This window comes from Thermobia domestica, chromosome 6 (assembly GCF_964235325.1).
Source record: "Thermobia domestica chromosome 6, izTheDome1.hap1.1, whole genome shotgun sequence".
Taxonomy (NCBI): Eukaryota; Metazoa; Arthropoda; class Insecta; order Zygentoma; family Lepismatidae; genus Thermobia; species Thermobia domestica.
In genome coordinates, this window is record NC_137459.1 from 78,606,144 (window position 1) to 78,628,595 (window position 22,452).

At 34.4% G+C, this 22,452-nt stretch overlaps 1 protein-coding gene across 2 annotated transcripts in view; it reads left to right on the forward strand.

Moving 5' to 3' along the window:
• The window catches only part of LOC145687693 (MAM and LDL-receptor class A domain-containing protein 1-like), a 110,241-nt gene extending 90,039 nt beyond the window's left edge, over positions 1-20,202 (forward strand). For both annotated transcript variants that reach the window (XM_081761149.1, XM_081761150.1), the window contains exons 12-18: positions 1,785-1,893; positions 10,995-11,178; positions 11,902-11,989; positions 12,629-12,790; positions 13,391-13,596; positions 14,857-15,022; positions 19,981-20,202. In XM_081761149.1, the coding sequence (XP_081617275.1) occupies positions 1,785-1,893; positions 10,995-11,178; positions 11,902-11,989; positions 12,629-12,790; positions 13,391-13,596; positions 14,857-15,022; positions 19,981-20,015 (950 nt within the window). In that variant the 3' untranslated portion in view covers positions 20,016-20,202. The remainder of the gene's footprint in view (positions 1-1,784; positions 1,894-10,994; positions 11,179-11,901; positions 11,990-12,628; positions 12,791-13,390; positions 13,597-14,856; positions 15,023-19,980) is intronic.
• Positions 20,203-22,452: the final 2,250 nt, after the last annotated feature.

Sequence of the window (22,452 nt, forward strand, 5' to 3'; positions counted from 1 at the left end):
ACATTTATTATGATTGTTTGTTAATCATATTTTTTTTCTAAATATACGCGTATACCTTCATAAACATGCCTTATGACTTCTTTTATTCTTCTCAATAGAATTAATTTGTTTTCAGTTGGCATCAGTAAAGGACATGAGGAATTTCACCCTATCTTTAAGAACATGTTTCAGAATAGTTTTCGTAGGGAAAGAGAATAAAAAAAATAATAAATTTCTTGCTGAGATTAAAGTGCGGTTCTTGAGAGTTGCTACAATAGATCTATATTTTTAATATAACTGCCAACTGAAATTAATTGATTTTATATTAATCTAAATTTTACATAGAAATGAAATATTAAAAATTAGACTAGCTGATATATGGTGTGATCAACTGATACTTATTTGTTGACCATTACTACAAAATGGTATGATAAAAAAGACTATGTAGTTGTACTGGTATACCATGGCATATGCCCTTGTTCATGTACAGTAGAAGTAGCGGTTCTGTTTTTCGTCGTTCATCAACTTACAGTATTACAGTTCCTTTCTCCTTAAGAATGTCAACCAACTGAAGTGTTTTGTCAGATGAACGACGTGTGTGTTGACGCATGCATATTAAGAACAACATTGGTCGATTGGTCAATAATGTTTCGGAGAGGACGTGCAGGAACAAGTGATTGAGACCATATTGTTACCACTAAGAGCAATTGTCCAAAGGAGTCTGAAACTACTCGTACGATAGATGCCTGAGAATTCAGTCCGTAGCAAAGAAATTCAACATGAGTTGTGGAACTGCCCAGAAGGTTTTACGTTTGGGATTTTACAAATTGCAAGTGCAGTGGATTCCCAGGATGTTAACGGAGGAACAAAATTCGCATGTTCTCTTGAATATTTGTCCCACTATCAGTTAGAGGAGAATGACTTATTGTTGCGTATTACTCTTGGATGAATCATAGTGCGAACATTTTGATCCAAGTTCAAGGTCTTTCAATATGCAATGAAGACCAAAGGAAATTCAACTCACAAGCACCTGGAGGGAAGTCGTGGTTACCGTCTTGTTTTATTGCCATGGATCAATCCTTGTTAATTTCAAGGAACTGGAAAAGAAACCATTAATTTTGAACACTACTTTGTGACTTATACACGTTTTTGCACATATATACAAAACAACATACCTGGTTTATTTACATTTGAGGTAATTGTGTTAAACAATATAGCCTGTTTTCGTGTTGTACCCGACGTCCAACTGTTGCTCCGGAGATTCAATTGGAAAATACTGCGTCACGCTCCATAGTTCTGACGTTTCACATTGAGACTTTCATGTATTTGGTCTTCGAAAGAATGACAGAAGTTTCACTCAGATAAGGAAGTGATGGCCAGTGTCCGTCAATGGTTTAAGGAAATAGTTCCAAATTTTGCATAGATTGGTCACAAATTATAACACATGTTTAAGCTTGTATGGTGACTGCTTCTGAAGCAAAAATTCTGTGACATTCTAATCATTTATGCCTTTACGTTATGCATGAAAGGCATTTAAATACCACTAATACTTTTGCAGATACTTTATACAAATGTGTTTCAGTCGATCATACTGTACACTTCCAAAATGGTATTATTTTTTAAGATGTATAATGAGAGAGTTCATGCCAATAAATTACAGTGTCAGCTGAATGACTGCGATTTATTTGAAATTCCAAAATAATAATTTTACAAATTCACTAAATACAATTTATAACTATATAAGGTATTAGCGGGTATTTTTTATTAACATGTTACAATAATGTTATTTTTTCTTCGCATTGCAGAATACTTCCTTACCTTAGGGCGACCAGAACTTAAGCGCACCGGAAGCACAGCTCAATTTCTATCAAAGGAATTTGAAGGGAGTGACAATCCGCGGTGCATATCATTCTGGTAAGTATTCAGAGTTTTTGACGTATATTTTCGTAAATCAGATTTTGTTTTTCTTTTTTTCTTTTTTATTTACGAGCAGTGATAGGAGAAAAGAAAGTAAGGCGATCGTGAAATTCAAGATTTCATTGAACATATCCGTTTCATGGATCCTACACGCAAAAAAAGGGATTTTTCAGTGCCTGTTCTTTTCAATTTCTTCTGTTCGACAATTCGTTTATCTTTATGTATGCACGTTCACCTGGGGGTCATACTATTCACTGTATCAATATCAAGGAACTAACGGTAATGCTACTGGTAAAAAAGTGTCAACGCTTAGAGAATTTGGCAATTACCCTTTTTATACAAATCTGAGGACAATGAATTCAATAAAACTGTTTCTGAACATATTATTTCATGGTATCACTAAAAAATAATCTCAAAATTGAGATCTCTAAAGTACCGCTTATGTCAATGGTGAAAGTGCCCACATCTTGGATATGTTTCTAATTGCACATTTTATACTAATTTGAGGACCCTGAATCCAACGGAACTGTTTTGAAACATATTAATTTTTATGGGCTCAAATTTGGGCTCTTTGAAATACCGCTTATGATAATGGTGAAAGAGTCCACGCTTAAATGTATTGCTTACTTCGATTTCTACACTAAAGTGAAACCTGTTATCTTGACAACTTCCCTAAGTTGGTCCCCTCTTTATCTTGAACTAGCTTTTCTCGAACCTGTATTTCCCCATATAACATACATAATTTGTTACTTTGTAAGTTGGCCAGATGACTATCTTGGAACATGGCCACATTCAAACAATGTTTGTCCTGTAATGTTAGTAATAAATTTACCTGCGTATCTTAGCCATCCAAAATACCATACTATTTTTTGTTTTTCTTAACACTTCCATGATTTTTATATGTGAAACAGTTGTGTAGCATATATAAATGGAAACCCAGAAGCATGCATTCTCATGATTTGTCCTAGAAAGTTATTGCCTAGAAGAGCAACCTGATTGCAAAAAGGGTGAAGAAGTAAAATAAGAACACTTATAGGAATTAAAGAAATAGTTGTGTTTGTTTCCCCTGTCCATTTTGGGAAAGACAATGAACATAACGACGCGTTTCTTCAATAGACAGTTTCAGTAACTGGAAAAGGGTTATCAAAAGCTTGTCAACAGGTAGCGGAGGTTTCGAACTATGGATTCTGTTAAGATTTTCTCAAAGCATCTTCTGCTCCGGGATAAGCAGTTATAGCTCATTAACGAGCGGTTAAGTTCAAAATTAGAGAGTGCATATATGGCAAAAAGAATAAAGAAATACATATAGAATGAATTATAAAGAACGAAATAGTTTCTAACAACTGATTTGCTGCAAAGTGCTGCGAGTGAAATCTAAAAAGGATCAAATATTAGGGGATTAGTTTGCTGTAGAAAATAACATCTAATATAAATAAAATATTATGTTTGTTTGTTTGTGTGTCTGTCTATGTGTCTGTGTGCGGCCTTGGGACCGGACGAGTGAACCGAGAGTTACCAAATTTTGGTCACGATTACCTTGGTCCAGGTCCCAGACTAAGACGAAGTGTTGTTTTCAAAATTCGAACCAGCAGGGCGTCAGGGGTGGGCGTCTACCGAGACATGTAAAAATATAAAAAAATGACCGATATTAGTGTCAAATCCATAATTCTTGCGGTCACTGAGATCAATGGTGACACTTCGATTAGCGATGACTTTCAAATTCAGCCACCATTGTATGGGCCGGGGGTTACCTGCGGGGGGAATTACCGAGATATGTAAAAATTATCCAAAATGACCGATATTAGTGTGAAATCCATAGTTTTCGCGGTCGCTGAGATGAATGGTAATACTTTCACAGGCGTTGACTTCCAAATACAACCCTCATTGGCTGGGGGCCAGAGGTGTTTTCTTTTTTTCAAAATTCGAACCAGGGGGTCTCGGTGGGCGTTTACATAGTAAAAGTAGTAGAAAGTGACCGATACTTTTTCCTTTCGTTGTCCAGTTTGTTTACATAGATATTTTATCTGAGCCATGCGATGAATGGTTATTTCAGCTAGTTATCAAATAAATTTAAGATGTACTATTATAATTTTAAAGTACGAGCACTTTTTACCAGTGATATTGACGTTAGTTGTTTTAAACTTAAGCTTTTTCGAATAATAAACACTTCTGACTAGAGTATAGACACTTATTTATTAAAAACTAAATTACAGTGTAACGGTTTCGATAACTTAACCTTGCCTTCATCAGACACTAAGTGAAAGAGATATCTTCAGAGCACAGGCATTTATACTAAAAGTGAAAGTACTCAAATTCATTGATTTCACTTTTAGTGTAAATGTCTGTGCTCTGAAGATACCTCTTTCAGTTAGTGTCTGATGAAGACAACGTTAAGTTGTCGAAACCGTTACACTGTAATTTAGTTTTTAATAAGTAAATATACTCTGGTCAGAAGTGTTTATTATTCCATTTAGTGAGTTCCAGAGTCGTGATGGATTAAGCTTTCTATTATATTCCCCAGGTTCTTTTTTTTTTCGAATTTTTATCGTAGCCTTCAAAATAAGGATATTTTACCGAAGAGTGAAAATAAAAAATTGTGACTTCTGAAGACAGTTCTAACGATTTTGTTGTTTTTCATACATCAACATTTCTTCAACAATCTTGTTCTGAGGTATAAATAATTTAGAAAGAAAACCATTCAGAATGAGTAGCTTACTTTTTTACATTTCACTTGTTTTCGGAGGATATTATCAATAATCGATGGAGGAATATGGGAATTTGATGTATGTGTATGTATATACCTTACACTCATTACAGTTTTAGAACATGTCGGGCGTAGGTTTACACCATTATTTCAATATTAGAAAGTTTCGATTATTGACGTTGTTAATATATATATAATACCATAAAATAGGGATGATCAATTACCAATTCACTGCGGTCCAGAATAATATAAGATTCAAACTGTGGGTTATTTTCCATATCCCTTTCCCTCCACATTTCTTCTTTGACCATTTGCGAGAAAATATTTGAAGAACCCAGAAATTGACTTCTACTGAAAGGTGAGTTTCCTTTGGACAAAATTTTCAGAAAATGCCTAGTATAATTTTGTTTCATAAATAAATGCTTCAGTAACCATTACAGCATGACATGACTTGATTGACGAAACGGGAGCGAGAAAGTTTATAATATGACCCTACCTTTACATGTTACAATTAAAATGCGTACGAATTAGAAATAAGCTGCAGTTGAACCAGTGGCGGATCCAGGGGGAGCGATCGGGGCGATCACCCCCTTCCAGAGGAGGAAACTTTTTTATTTTGTATATCAATAAAACTCATCCCAGAGTTTGGAGCTCTTAAAAGTAGCTCTAAGTAGCAGTATTACAACCCACCGCCCCCCAGAAGTCCGTTCTGGATCTGCCCCTGAGTTGAACTGGAGTTTTCTTCTGCAAACTAGTTGTCTTCCTCCTCGAAGGAGAATTATATTGTGTTCTTTAGGACAAGTACAAATATCCTCACCTTAATTACTATTTCCTAACTGAAGCATTTTTTCCTTAAACCCAAGTATGATACTGGATTGGATATTGACTTTTTGCATACTATAGAGGTGACCAAGAAAGTTCTGCCAGTTTTTTTGGAGGTCTGTTTTCAATTTACCCTCACACCATAAGTTGAATGCGAGTGAAGATTATACGAAAATCAGTTGTTGGTGTGGGTATATACAACATACTACCTGGTTGTGGCAGTTCAGTTACACCGTGAACATGCGTAAGAATAAAGGGAACATGGGATCTCCACAGAGCATCATAAGTGCGTATATTTTGTACGAGTTCAAACTGGGGTCAAACGCCAGCGCAGCGGGCCGGAAGATATGCCAGGCCTTTGACGACGGTGTCATAAGTACGCAGATAATGCAGCGGTGGTTTAACAAGTTTAAGGACGGTGACGAAACACTCGAAGACGCACCACATGCCCGAAGACCAACACATGCACAAAATGAAGATCTTCAGACAGCAATTGAGGCGTACAGTGGCCACACATGTGACGAACTGGGACTACAGTTCAATGTGAGTGGAAAAACCATTCGGCAGCACCTACGCCAACTTGGGAAACACTAAAAGTTGAGTCGATGGGTCTCTCAGGATTTGATGTAGGGCCAGAAGGCAACGCGAGCAGACACCTGTGTTTCGTTGCTGTCTCGTCTGAGGAAGGAGCCATTTCTGGACAGGATGTTGACATGTGATGAGAAGTGGTCCTGGACCAAGATCCACGCCGCCGTCATCATTGGTTAGCATCCGGTTCTAGAACAACCGAAACCTGCACTGCACCAGAAGAAGGTCCTCCTGTGCATTTGGTGGACTGTTCTCTGTATCGTGCATCGGGAAGTTCTACCAGCTGTTGAGAGTATCAATGTAACTGTATACTGTCAGCAGTTGAACCGTATTCAAGAAAAACTCAAAACTCTGAAGCCAGCACTTCTGAATCGCAAAGGGGTCCTCCTGTTACTTGACAACGCTAAACCCCACGTGACTAGGATGACCAGGAACACCATTCTATGCCTTGGATGAGAAGCAATATTGCATCCGCCATACTCCCTGGACATTGCACCGTCCGATTATTACCTGTTCCATTCCTAGGAAAATCACCTCAGAGGACGCCAGTTCAAATATCTACTAGAAGTAAAAAAATGCACTTGCTACCTTCTTCGCTTAACGGGCCACCAAGTTCTACTGCAATGGAATCTACGGCCTTCCAGAACGTTGGCAGAAGGTCGTCGATGTTGATGGGGACTGGGTTTGATCTTCCAGGTACGTCTTAGGTGAAAGATCGATGTTCGAAAGAGCTCCTTCGTGTCTAAGTGGTTCGCGTACGCGCCTTTTTCGTGGGAGACCCGGGTTCGATTCCCGGCGGGAGCTCATGTGGTTCGGATTCCACGTTAATCAGTAGGTCCACGTCTCATATAGCCTCGCTGCTGAACGGGACGTTAAACTCAAAACCAAGTCAACTCATCGGTGTTCGAAGGTGGTGGGTGAAAAGGCGACAGAACTTTCTTGGTTACCTTTATATAAACCACTTAGAATATGTGTGCACAATGTGGGCGCCCGGGGAAAGTTTTCTGGGGGGCGGGTTTAACTCCCTGGTTGCTATATTACGTTTGGTATTTTTTATTTGTATTAATAAAATCTTAGGAAATTTATTACACTTTCAAAAACTAGGGTTTCGGGCCCCACCCTGCCCCTGGTCACTCATGTTGCACGACATTCTTTAAAAATTATTTGTAGAACCTACGAGAAAATTGTAGGATCTAATTTCACTAAGAAGCCGGAAAATACTTAAAATTTTTAGAGTACTAGTTCTTGGAATAGTATTATTTTGGAAAGGAAATGAAATGTGACCTTGCATGTCTGTGTGTGATGATGCATCCATTGTGTTTTACTTGAGTGAACCTTTTTGATGACACGAAAACGGTTAATGAACTGAATTTAGCAGCTACAAAGCGTCATTCTGCAAGTATTGAACCAGGAACTGATCATGCTGTTTGACTGAACACACCGTATTAAATGCCAGGATATTATGAAGGATAACTCCATCCGGGAAACGAGAGTTCACTGAGACAGGTGTCAATATCACGCTTGTCCTGTATAGCGGTTCCACGGACCCCGCAAGGACTTCAGTCCTCACAACGCTGTTCTCATGCCGGAGGTTGACACCTGCCCGTGACAACTTCTGCAGAACGCAATTTCCTGTCACAAACAGCAGTTCTGTCAACTTGATACTGTCTTTGTAAATCTATTAGTGCTTTGCAGGAAATACATATCAACGGAAACAATCCACTCTTTAATGTTGATGTGTCAATTTCTGACAAACACAAACGTTAAAGACAATAATACAAGTACTTTTTGTGATACATGCTTTTTTTTATGTATACATTTCGTGTTTAATGTATCCTTTCCAACAGAGGGACAATATTATACATGAACCTACAGTTTTAATGTGGGATAATGAAAAAAAAGAAATAAAATCTTTCAGTTTCACGTCTCACGGTTATGGCGGCTAGGCTAAAAGAGACGGTGATGTTGAGAAACGAATACAATAGTGGAATTAATAAAGTGGGAGGAAACGGAAGAATTCCGAGAACACCCACGCACACGGGGTTTGTCCACTAGAAATTGATTTGATTTTAGTTTAGCGTCCCTTTCAGCAGCGAGGCTATATGAGACGTGGACCTACTGATTAACGTGGAATCCGAACCACATGAGCTCCCGCCGGGAATCGAACCCGGGTCTTCCACGCCAAAGGCGCGTACGCTAACCGCTTAGCCACGGGGGAGCTCTGTCCACTAGAAAGTCGACTTGGCGCAAGCTGGGATTGAACCTGGGACTCCATACACCAGAGGTGAACGCTTTACCACTGAGCCACCGCGGCCCAAATTTTTGGCTAATAATAATAATAATAATAATAATAATAATAATAATAATAATAATAATAATAATAATAATAATAATAATAATAATAATAATAATGTTTATTTCTGTGCCATGAACAGCCTAACGGCAAAAATACAGCACTTTATCAGACAATATAAACACATATTACATACAATGTAAGCTATATACTGAAACAATAAAACATAATGATAAAATAAAGTAAAATAATATCGGATTAATAATTCCTTGTCAAATTAACACCATTTTTTTAATATCAAAATAGTCGTCATAAATAGTAAAAATAATATTTGTCAAGCTCTAAAATTCATGCTTTTATACTGATAAAAATAAATTAAACTAAATTAAAAGAATTGGTCAGTCTTCTTAAAATTACAGATTACGAATTCAACGGAACTAATGTTGATATATTTCTTGTATTATACATTGGTACCCTTATACCTATATTATGCAAGCAATATTCACTATGATAGCTATTGTCTAGTAATTTCTTAATAAAATCTCTTTCAATAACTTTTCTCCTGTCGCTCAATGCCTGCAATCCCCAAAATTGACACTAGTATTCATATAATAATAATAATAATAATAATAATAATAATAATAATAATAATAATAATAATAATAATAATAATAAACATGAGACCATACCAGGAATATAACCAAGGAACGCTGTTAAGCGAATGGAACCTTTACATTTTTTTTTGTTTGATCTGTGAACCGTGCATGTTTCAGACTTCCAAATTATTTTATTCGTAAGTATCGGAATTCTTATAGAACGGCTATATTCGTTTGTCGACAGGTACCAGACCAAAACCGGTAGAGTATAGTGATAGCGGTTTCTTCCAATAGAATCAACGTTCCAAGAATATATTCCTCTCTTCCGTTAAACGGGGATACAGTGGTAGAGCGCTTACACCTGGTGCGTGGGGTCCCTGGTTCTATACCCGGCCAAGTAAGTTTGTGGTGGACAACACCGTGTCTGTGAGATTTTTCGGGTACTCTCGTTTCCTCTCACATTTTCATTCCACCAATTCTTCCATTATCATTCACTTGTCTTAATCATCTGTCTACCTTAGCCTAACGGGAATAATTGTGGGGCGTTAAACTAAAATATATCATTTCATTTTTTCTAGCGTTAAACCTCTATTCAAACCCGAAGTGATAGAGATTGACCGTTTTCAATCTCAACATTGATCATCATACAATGGAAACTGTAGTAGATAGAGACATGCATTTCTTTCAATTGATTCAGCTTCTCAAGTAATCATACCATAACCACCTGTAACACTCTACTAAAACAAGAAATGGTTGAAATTTATTACTATTTCAGGTTTCAATATTGATTTATATAGAAAAAAATGGTCATATGTATTGAGAAACTGCAATCGATTTAGCGTCTGAAGAATTGAGTCCATCTCCTTTATTAAACCTCTATACAAACTAAAAATGGTAGAAATCAACATTTCACATTGGACAAAAACTATAATGTGTAGTGCCAAGCGGTATTTTGAAGTCGATTCAATGTGGCTAGGAAACGGACAGTCTCCACTCGTATTACTCTACTAACAAGTAATACTTCCCAAGTGTAACACTCCGATTTTGATAAAAATTTGGCAGGTAGATACTACACATAAATTAAACGAACACGTGTTTTTTTAATTTTCTGCGGAAAAACGGTTTTAGGGGGGGCAAAAGCACTCACCCAAAATTTCGGAAGTTGACGTCCGAAAGGCAAAAACAAGTGGACCGAAGTGAACGAAATTGCGCACAGATGTAGACATAAAACTAGGGAATACGTGTTAAGTATTTTCCTGAAAAAAAAATGGTTAGGTGGGGCAGAGACCCCTCCAAACCTTTGATCACGAAATATTAAAAGTGCTAATAACAGTATGTCAGTTGCGTAAAGAAAATGAAGAATTGCAACGAAACTTTGTGTAGGGACAAAATGCAATAATAATAATAATAATAATAATAATAATAATAATAATAATAATAATAATAATAATAATAATAATAATAATAATAATAATAATAATAATAATAAAATAATAAATACATAAATAAATAAGTAAAAATAATAAACGAATATGTTTTTTTTAATTTTCTGTGTAAAAACGGTTTTAGGGGGCAATAGTTCCCATCTAAAATTTCGAATCTTTGTACTGCTAGATTCATAAAATTCAGCTGTCGTTTAAGTGTTATTTATTGAATCAGTGTGCTGTTGAAAAAGTGTTAAACATTAACACTGCTCTCACAACATTTATTAATATTGCTTTCTATCATTCTAGTTAATACCTGTTTAATAGAATTAGAGTGAACTTTTAATTTCATGAAAACCAATTTATGAAACCTAGAATTTAGAGAAAAATAATGATAAGCTTTTAATTTGAATATTAAGCTTTTATTTGCTTTTAAAGTAATAAATGAATTAAATGTCATAAATAATAATAAAACATATAATAAATTAATATAAATACGCTAAAATTCTAATTCTATTAAATTATTATATAGAATAAACTGTAATTTAATAATTCTTTATCAGATTTGAATAAATTTATTTGTCTTGAGTCACAAATCAAATAACACAAATCAAGGAAAGTAAAAAAATGTATTAAAGGTGAAAAAATAATAATAGTCAATTGTATTTTAGGTACCTGATGCATGAACCATTCATAGACAATACGGGACCCAGTTTAGGTACTCTGAAAGTTTTACTAAAAACCAAGGGTGATTCTGGGAATGATGTAATGACACCAATTTGGCAACTATATAATTACCAGGGATTGGAATGGAATTTGGGACAAGCAATGATAAAGGAGACAAAGAGATATCAGGTAAGTGTTAAAATGTATTATATTTAAATGTTTAAAATGTATTATTGTGCAACATAATTCTTTCATTTATGAAACTGGATTGTAGGGGAAACCTCTTCAATAATTTGAACATACAATTTCCTAGTTTATATGAGAAAATGTTAAATTTCATTGACGGAAGCTTGTTACAGAATATCAAAGGTCATAAAATTCCATATATTATAATGCTATATCAATCTATATAACTTGTTGCAATTTTTTAAGTCGTTTTTTTTTTATAAATTAGTATATAAAATATGAATATAAATTAGTTTGTAAAAAGGAGATATTTTAACAATTTTTGTTATTTTATTTCATTATGTTTTAAGAATTCTTCATTATTCATTTAATAGCAATAGTGCAAGTTACGAAGCAAATGACAGAATGTGTTCTGCCATGTTTCACACATACATCAGAATGATATAATCCGTTTTTTTAGTTTTCTCTGACTCTACATTAAAAAGTTTTAGACAATCCCAAGTTAAATCAATCAAACATTAATTAAAACTTACTTTGCATGAACCAGTTTAAGCGGAAAACATACGCATAAGGTGTTATTATGTAATGCTAATAAACAATTGCATTCTGACAAAATATGTGTTAGTATTTGTTGCTTCAATTTTTTGGATCTTTTTGTACAAAAATCTTAATTTCTGTCAAATGTATGGAACTTAGAATTGTTCAGTGACTGGTTCCTTTCAACAGGTTGTATTTGAAGGAACCTGGGGACCTAACAGAGCTGGTGGATCAATTGCTTTCGACGATATTGCATTTTACGATGGACCATGCAGTAGTGAGTATTTGTTCTTTTTCCCACTTCAGTCTCTGAATTATAGAGGTAAGAGTAACATGGTTTCAGGTTGCTACAGAGAATGCTGGTTACGGTCTTATCAAAACGATTGAATAAATCCTTGTGAAAATTCAGGATTATTAGTTCTGTAATCATACTAGTGAACTATTAAGTGGAAGGCAACCACGCAACTGTTGGTTTAACTGGCCTAATCACACAAATCCTGCTAATGGATTTACATAAAAATATTCTCCCTCACGCAGATCAGTACATTAAAAATTTTACTCACTATCAGTATTATTTGTCACAAATTTATGAATGTGCCATTGACATAGAAAATATTTAGTGTGCAATTTTTGCTTCCATTGAAAAAAAAAAAAAAAAAAAAAACAACACTCAATATTGGCACGATTTCACACTTTACTGCATAATGTGCAGTAGTTTCAGATAATTTATTATAATGCTATTAGCGAAACGTATGTCGTTATTATTATATGTAAAGATAGAGATTTTGACAAGTGCATTATTTGGTCTTGATTTCGTTTCAATTAATGATTCAAGTATACTAAGAATATATGAGTTATACTTCAAAATAATATAATGGAAACTTAGAATGTCAACACCATCAATTTTTTGTTACAGTGAAACCACTGAGTGCTAGTGTCCGTCCTCAGGATTGTTCATTTGAGCGTGGACTTTGCGGATGGTTGAATAGAACAGTTATAGGAGAAATGGTTACTTGGCAATCTGCATATATTGCTCATAGACCGTCAAATTTGCCAGACAGGACTTTTGGCGCTTCAGGTAGGAGAAACTGAAGATGTATCTTTTAAAATCTGATAAGAGATACCTACAAGAAAGCAATTGAATTAGACCTTCCTAGTTACCTATTTATTAGTATTATTTAGTATAGTGTTCAGATCCAAAGTGCTATTACACGGTTAGAAAATAAGCTTGTAGTTATTAGAGGAATTCATAAACAATCGGTTCTTTAAAAGAGAAACAAAAAGAAAATCCCTTTTCAGCTTCTTACATGATGCAAACTCACGTCGAAATCTATAGTTGTCTCTAATTAATCAATACTCTTGTTTATCATTTTTGGTTATCTTTGTCTTGCCGAAGTTTTGAATAAACATAATAAGAATTATTGTCCCCTTATACTTCACCTCAGACACTTCTGCATGTGATATTTTCAAATGCCCCGGAGATTTATTTATAATTATAATTTAGAAAGCAGTATTAAAATATCGATGTAGATACTATAGGCATGGTTCGGTGTAATGGATATAGATTCGAATGCCGTCTTAATAATGTGTACACTGCATACATTTTAATGGAAACGACAGAGTTGAAATTCATTATCAAATAATTTTGTTAATTATTTCCTTTATGTTTCTTTCGTAGATGGCTACATTTATTTTGACATTTTCAATACAAATCAGAAACAAAGTGCTGTAAGATTGGTGTCTCCCATTGTCCACATGCAAAACAATGAACATTCTGTATGTTTTACCTTCTGGTATGCAGCGTTTGGTGCTAGTGATACTACTGTATTAGTTGTGAAACGTGTGACAACACAAGATGATATGGGCGATACCGAAGGCGAAATGGTAAGCGTTATAAATTTAAATTTATGCAATAAAAAATTGTTTTCTGTGTTTTGGTTTCGTTACACAATAGTTTGTGCGTTGTTGAAGAAAATAAATGTTATTAATAGTTAAAGTATGCTTTTGCTATCCTTTTGTCTATAATAAGACTCTTCTAGTATTGTTTCTTATTACTGTTTTAGTTTTCATTTTGTAAATTGTTAAGTTTATATTACTTTATCACTTTAATATGCTTGTGTATGATATTGAATTCCTACTAATTCTCACTCGCATTGAATTGTGTAGACTCATTTCAAAATCAATTTTGATTATAGATAACAATTAAGCTTGTGTCAGATTTAACGACTCTTTCCCACCCAATTCAGTTTTAATTGTAAGGTAATCTGTTGTGAGGCACCACATAGAATATGTTTCTTACTACACCCAAGAATACGTAAAAGGGGAGTCAAGGGCCCTGATCAGTTTATGTGCTAATTAAGTATTAATTACATCCTTTAATTACAAAACTTTAGAAATTATTTGTTAAACTAGTAGTGCCCATTGGAGAACCGTCATGGTCTATAATGCATCGTTGAAATTTTAGGGAAACGGTGAGAAAAAATGTTGATATATTTAAATGAGTTAACAAAGTAAAATTACATATACAAGCGTATAATTTATAGAAGTGAAACAAGTTTAACCAAATGAACCTATACGAAGAAGGGACATTGCTGGTCCAAAACATTTTCTAAACTTAGAAGTCGTATTGATTTCAACTTGGGAGAACATACCAAGATGCCGTATGGAGAACACATTGTGGAACATGGGAACGAGCACCCCGAATCAAATAGATAATGGAATTACCCAAGTGGTTGATCTTTTTGTATTCGGTAGATAAGTAGGAACACGGCGTATTTTGAGATCTCACTAGCACTAATAAAACACCCATGGCACCTCTACTGGAAAATGTTTAAATAATTTATGTTCTTTTTTTTTAAAAAAAAACAGTCGAGAAAGGGTGAAAGCAAAGAACCGGAGAGAACTGATCCATCAAAGCGAACTAGTGTCTATTTCGTGAGAATAAGTTAATAAATATTTAGAATTTCACAGACTACATGAACGATTAAACGTATTGAAGCTCCTTACTAATAGACAATATGAACACCATAATATTCGGTGACATTGCCTATATTTTGTTGGTGACCTTACTGTTACATCATGTTTAGTGAAGAGTATGCCAAATTTTCCTAATTGGTTTATGATTTAGATAATTGTTTCTTTCAGCTTTGGAAATTAACTGCTAAAGGACTTGACACTTCAAGACCTGTTTGGTCTCCGGCACAAGTTGGCATAACTAGCGATATGGACTTCCGAATTGTCCTGGAGGGTCAAGCAAGCAATGGAGGTTTTGCAGTTGATGACATCCGATTTCAATCTGGTTTCTGTCCAGGTGAGCAAAATTTCTAGAATACTAGTTTTCATAATAGTAAGTGAAGGAATAAGTTCCAATTGCTTCCATAAAGCATTATAGTTTTATCGTTTTTAAAAATCAGTAGAATACTTTTGTATTGTAATTTTTAACCTGGATAAAAACGTGAACTATTCTTATGGCCGGCTACATACAGAAATTGGGACTTTTAGTAAATGTTTACTGAGCTCCTTCGTGGCTTATGGTTAGCGTACGCGCCTTTGGTGCAGAAGATCGGGCTTCGATACCCGGTAGGAGCTTATATGGCTCGAATCTCACGTTAACGTGTAAATCCACGTCTTATATAGTCTTAGTGCTGAAAAAGACGCTAAACTCCAAATCGACCAATCAAAAATGTTGACTAGGAACACAAAAGCTATCGCCAGAAGTGACCAATATGTCTGATTTTAGTGTAGTTAACTCACAAAACAAACCTAAGTATAACAATCGTGTTCAGACATTCTGCATTTTATATTATTATGTATTTCTGTTTTCTTCATACCCTTCTTCAGCAAATATTTAATAACCGCTTCGTGACCAAAATTTGTAATTAAAAGTGAAATAAAATAAACATACGTACGTACTCAATTGAGAAATATTGTTGTCATATGTTGGCCATTCTGAGAATTTGACAATGTTTTGTTATTATAAATATACAGGGTGTTTCGAAACAACACCGACAACTTTTGGAAGGTGATTCCTGACACCAAGATAAGACAAAAAGTATAGGCCAACCTGGGTCCGTGCACAAATGCTTCTTTTCGGAGTTATAGGCTGTCGAAAACATAGAAAAATGAAATTTAAAGATCCATAGCTTCAAAATTATGGGACCTATCGTAGTCGGGTTAGGACTTCACTTAGAAACTAGTCTGTGCTCTATCTAAATATCCATGTTACAGAATAGTGCGTTATTTCCGCAACCATTTTTATAGAGGTAGTTAGCGAGTACTTTAAATTATATGTCCGTAGCCAAACTCCCTCTAAAAAAAATGTTGCGTGAAAGCCTTAGGATTCTGAAACATGGATTTTTGGATAGAGCACATATTAGTTCCTTAGTGAAGTCTTGACCCGACTCCAGTAGGTCCCATAGTTTTGGAGCTATGGCCCTTTAAAGTTCATTTTTCATGTTTTCGGCAGCCTATAACTCCGAAAAGAGGCATTTTTGCATCCAGGTTGGTCTATACTTTTGTCTTATCTTAGTGTCAGGAATCACCTCCCAAACGTTGTCGGTGTTGTTTTGAAACACCCTGTATATGTTTACTTATTGAAATTTATGATCTCTTTACCGATTAAATTTTGAATATATACACGAAACAAAGAATGGAAAAACGAATAATATATGATTAATTTATTGCTAAAGTTTGTTGTCCATCAACAAAACGTACGATTTCGTTAATACTAGTTAACCTTTTTTCTTCCTTGAAGGAAGAAATAATGAATGAAATATAATATTATCAATCACTATTTTTACACATCTATTTCTGTTATGGCTAACTACTTGTTTCACGCAACATTCTTGTTCTTTTGAAAGGAGGTGGCCACTTATCTCTCTTTAAAACAAACATTCTTTCTACTGTACGTACGTAATCTTATTTTTTAAGCTTTAAATAAAGATCTCAGTTGGTCAAAGAAGATTGACAATTGTATTGCTTATTTGCATCTAAGAATAAGAATATAGGACTTTCCAAGGAAATGGAAAAAGTTTTAGAAACAAGATTGAACTTCTTGCATGAAGATTCCTATTACAAATAAAATTGTGTCTTGTTTGGATCATGTGAATTTTATTTCTTGTTTCTTTGCAACATAATTTATAATAAACAAGCAGATAGCAGCAAACAAGTGAATTGGAATAAATAAAATGTAGAGTAGTTTTCCATGGTTATGTCCTGCTAACTAAAGGAGACGGATAATTAATAACAGCGAATAATGATAGAATGGAAAACTTCGAAAAAAGATGAGAAAATAAAAGATTCTCGGACACAGTGAATTCTACAGCTTAATCTGAGATCAAACCGTTGACTTTTCTACCAGAGATGAGAACTCTACCACTAAGTAAACATGTTCCCAGTAGATAAACACTTTCCTTTTGTTGATTTTCTTCTCGTTTTTATCACATAAGTCTTTTGTGTTCTTAACACTGCAGTGGTCGCGCTTTTTAGATTACGTGTTTGGTCGCTGGATCACTATTGTGATCCACAGCTTATTTTTTTTTTTCACTGGGTTATATTTATAGTACTGTTATTATATGGTGGGTGGAGAGTATAAAGCAAAGTATAACGCACATTTTAATAATATTTTTTATTATTTAAAGAAAAACACATTTATAAGACTTTTTGTAATTTTAACAAAACTCATAACAAACTTATGACAAAACTTATTCATTTTATTGTTAATCAGGCAAGCAAACGCCCTAACAGGCATGCGAGCATTTTTTGCATCACCCTGAGTGCCAGGTGCATGAAAAGGAGGTATTATATTGATATATAGAAGTACGTGGCAATTGAGGCTTAAATATCAGCGGGTTGGCTCTCTTTTCTTACCTCTTTCCCTATCTATTTAAAACTCATGTAAATCAAGATTAGGTAGTTGAGGTTCTCCTGTACTTCTTGCTAATAGTGGAATATCTTCCTCTGCTACTTCTGCAAGTAGGGGAGGTTCTGCTGCAGCCTCTCCTTTTTTGTTTTGTTGATCTCCGTTATGGGGCGTTTACACTTAGTCGATTTAGTCGCACGACTAAATCGACTCGCTGCATTTGCCACTAAATCGAAGCAACTAGGCCGAATCAGATTGATGGATGTGTTCAATTATTTCAACCACAGAAAATAAAACGTCTTTTAATTCAGTTGCCAGTCGATTAGTCGTCTTCGATCAACAAGTGATTAAGTTGAAGTCCCGTTTACACGGTCGATTAAGTTGAAAGTGACGTCAATTCAACTGAATCGAACGCAAATCGACTAAGTGTAAACGCCCCATTACTGTCGAATTCAGAAGAAACTTCATTATCAATCAAGAGGTCTTCCTCTACTTCGTCTGGGTCTTATATACCAACAATGCTGTCACAGTCACTCTCTGTTTCATTTAACCACTTACGTACCTGTCCACGCTCTCGGTCCGACATTTTAAACACTACTTATACCCAACATATAGAAAAGAAACACAGTTATACCAAAAACAAAAATGATCAAGTTTTAAAAAATGTAGTCCGTGTTTGGTCGCGTGGATCACAATAGTGATCCAACTATAAAAACGAGCACCCGATAAACGTACGTTTGACAGTAGGAAAGGTGTGACACCACTGGTCTGTTTCACATGATGTGGGTGGAAGGTAGATGGCTGCTCAAAATCAAGCATTGTACCAACTCCTAGTGGCAACAAAAGATATACCCTTGGATCACAATTGATCCGCGTGACCACAGCAGTGTTAATAACTAAGATAAAATAACTTACACCCATTACAACAATAATTTATTATTTTGAAATTTCTTCTTTTCAAAAACTCTTGTCAAAATGTACACACTTCTCTCCCAAAGGAAAATATACTTTAGAAGCTTTTTTGTTAATTACGTCTTAAACATTATGCAATAAATGTGTTTGGGGTATTCTTATGCGTGATATTTAGTATAACGTAAAACTTATGAAACTTACGATTGGAGAATGAAGACTGATATATGATTAGATGAATCACCAACAAATATTTTTAGTTAATTATGTTGAGATGTATAAACTCGCTTTACCATTAACTCGACACTAGTCGCCTGTGGAATTTTGTTCGGCGTTGATGTACCTAGGTATTTTTATGAATAATTTCTTCAAGCGGAAATCTTTCAAACTTTCTCTAGCTGCCCTTTATACTTTCATAGTTATACAGCATAATACAATTGTTTGGTTTTCGAACTATTGAGGAGGAACTTTGTTTTGTTGTTGAATAGTGCCTTTTGGGGGAATATCCTGACTAAATAAAGTTACCTTTCTTCCAACTTCACTACTGATGCATTCTTTAAATTCAACTTTTCCCAAAAATAATTGAGCAATTGTTTCATTTGAAAGAGTATGTCCAATTCCGTGCTATCTAGTTCCGCATTGTGGATCTTGTGCATTTTGCGTAAACATAAAAAATGGGAAGGCCAAGTAGTTTGTGCAAAAAGTCTAAACTTTGTGTGCAGGGTGCATAAGGAAAATATAACGTAATGTAAATTTGTGTTCAGAACGATTCAAAATACCTATATGAACATGATAATATATAAGTATTTCGAGTACTGGCCTACAGCACAAGAATATACTAGTTTTTTTGAATAGCCAAAACTAATAAATTACTTTAGCTTTTTCATAATAAGTCTCATGATCAAGACACTTTAAATTTGTGCTACTTGAAAATTTATAGTTTAACATTTTGTATTTCTCATTATGTTTCTGATATTTGTAATTTATAATTGTTTATGTAATATGCATACGTCGTGTTTGAGCCTGGTGATTCCTTACTAAAACTGATACCAATGCCCGATATAGAGATACAAGTTCTTTATTATTTGAGTCATAATGTGACGTATTATTTCATTGATATGCGTAAGGAATGCGTTAAATAAATGTACACTCTTTTACCTCGTATTCCAATCTAGCATGAAATCAAAGTAGGAACAAAACTAGCTATTACAGTAATCCTATTTCATCACTATTCTGCGGAAAAAAAATTCCGCGCGCGACAAAATTCGTAACTTTTTGAACACGACTAATGCCAGGTTAATTATTTTAATTCTTTTTTCAAACTCCAGTTTCGCACATTGGTATCTTTGAAAGAGGAAAAAAAATACTGCATATTTTTATAAATGTGTTGTACTTATAATGGTGAAATCAATTTGTGTGATTTATATTTAAGATAACGATAAATGAACTATAATATAATACGTTTATTTTGTAACAAAATATTTATTATTTAATTTCAGTACGGCCTGTAGACGCAACTCCAGGTAGAAAATAAAACATCGTACAAAACCAACAATTTTTGATCGTGTGAATATCATTTTTCAGTTAAATTATGAGTGTATTTATTATGTTTATACTTTCATGAAAAATACACCCTCATTGAAAATGCACTGTAATTATTTCTACGAAATTTTAATAATTTATGTATTGTGTTGTGTGATTATAGTGTCTATTTTAAAATACTGTAATTTATTCTTTTTAAAATAAAGTAATTTTATTGAAATCGTGTTTCAATTTAAATTTAGCAAAAAAATCCTGCTGCCTTATAAAGACCTACGAATTGTAGTTAATTTTTACAGTCACTAAGTTATGTAATTCACGACACCATCAAACGTAAATGTCAGGATCGTCTCAGAGAAACTATTTCCTTGGTTTATTCAAATAAAAAAGATAATAATCTTTTATTTATAATTGTTTATTGTTTATTAATTGAACACATGCTGTATCTTGTAATACAAGATGGCCATACGGACAAGAACTCCAAAGGAAATGTTGAGACAGGCTAATTAAAGCAAATGCTTTACTTTTGCTGTCTGCAATAATGCTTGTATTGATCAGAGTTTGGTTGATACCCATACCAGAACTTTAACCAATAATTGAGAGTCCTGCACTCACAAAACAAATTTTCAATGAAAAGGCCATTTAATGCTTACCGATAGCTCTAAGAATAATTGTAGGTGCACATCCATATTTTTTTAAGTCCAATACTACAAGCAACTACGTCTATGTATTACTATAACGGTATTATTCTGTATCCGATAAGTAATTGCAAAACACTTCCATCTACATTTTCAGAACAAAATGATAGAGCAACATTGTTTTTATAAGAGAAAGAATACAGATGAAGTGTAAAATCAAATTTTCATGCTACATCACTCATTTCCTTGTTAAATGTGCGTTGAGTTATGAAATTTTGTGGGAGGAGTCCGGACCCGGTGCACTCCTCGAGTGTGTGCCAAAATTAATTTGAATACTCTTTAAAACCAGTCGTTAGTTATTTTAGTCAATAACAGATTAAATGATGTCAATTAACAACTTTACTGATATGAATTTCCACTTACAGCCTGCGCGAACCTTATACAGTATATTATTTAGCATGTAATAATGCCACTACCCTAGAGATTTTCTGACCTATCACGTTGTACCAGTTTGATATATGGAATTTGGTATAGCACATACGTTTTGTCGGATTTAAAAAGTATTTTGGGGATTCAGTACATATCTTCATATTCCGTTTCTTTTGATCCGTAGGTATTCGCAAGCTGCAGAACTAGGGGAATGCGTTTAGCGACAAATTATTTCAAATATTTTAACGTAATATTGTTATATTTGTATAGGACTCTAACATTTCAAGGAATAAATAACTCTAAATAGATGTTTAATTTCTCAGTTATACACTAATGGTTACACATCTTATAATACCATTATACATTGTCCAATTTGACAGAAATTCGCAACACAGAATGAGCATCTCCTGTAGAGAGCCTACTTAGTTTGAAAGTCCCAGCACACCGGTTACAGTAGAGTGAGACTGAACATTCTGTCTGTAGAGGGCATGCTGCTAGTAATTTGAAGTTAATCGAATGAATATGTTGGAATACATTATGCGTGAATCACAGTTTTTAAAACCATTGATAACGTTCTGCTTACCTTAGTAATATATGTTTAAAACATGAAAATGGTGTTCAAACTGTTTTAAACATGTTTTAAAACACACACGAAAAAAAGCACGTTTTAAACATTTCGAACAGTTTAAAACATGATTTTAAACACATTTCAAAATCGTGTAATAACGTATTTATTTAGAATTTTTTGGTCTTCCAACCGATCTTTTCATTCATTTTATTCTCGTTAAGACTGCACTATGTTGAGTACAGAATATTTCAGTATAGATTAGTAATTCTCAACTTATTTCATACCACGATCCCCATTTATTACACTTTCTTGCCAGTGACTCCCGTAATAAGCCTTTCTTGGTTGTAATAAGCCTTTTAGGTAGACTGTAAACTCTACCTACTATGGAGATTTCACACAATCTATCAATATGCATGACGAAACAAAAGTCCTCACCATCCTTGTGTGTTGAGAATGGGTTAAGGGAGAATGATGAAACTTGGAAGTGGTCTGACACATCAGATGATGTTAAGAAGCATCGTGGCGGACACCTTTGCTTGGTATTCAAAATTTCAAATGTAAAGAGAGTCATATTACATGTTTTAAGGATAGAATTTTACTGGCAATACGGTTGTGCGGTTATTTTACCCCTACAGCAAGTCATTTCGGAGTTACCGCTTCTGAAAGTTTCCTAGTTAAGCCTTTAGGGGATGAGATCGCTTTTGTGGAGGCAGGTAAAATTTTTGTTGCAAAATTTGATACTATTTCAGAACCCTGATGCTAATAAAACTCTTTTAAAATTAAAAAAAAAAAAATCG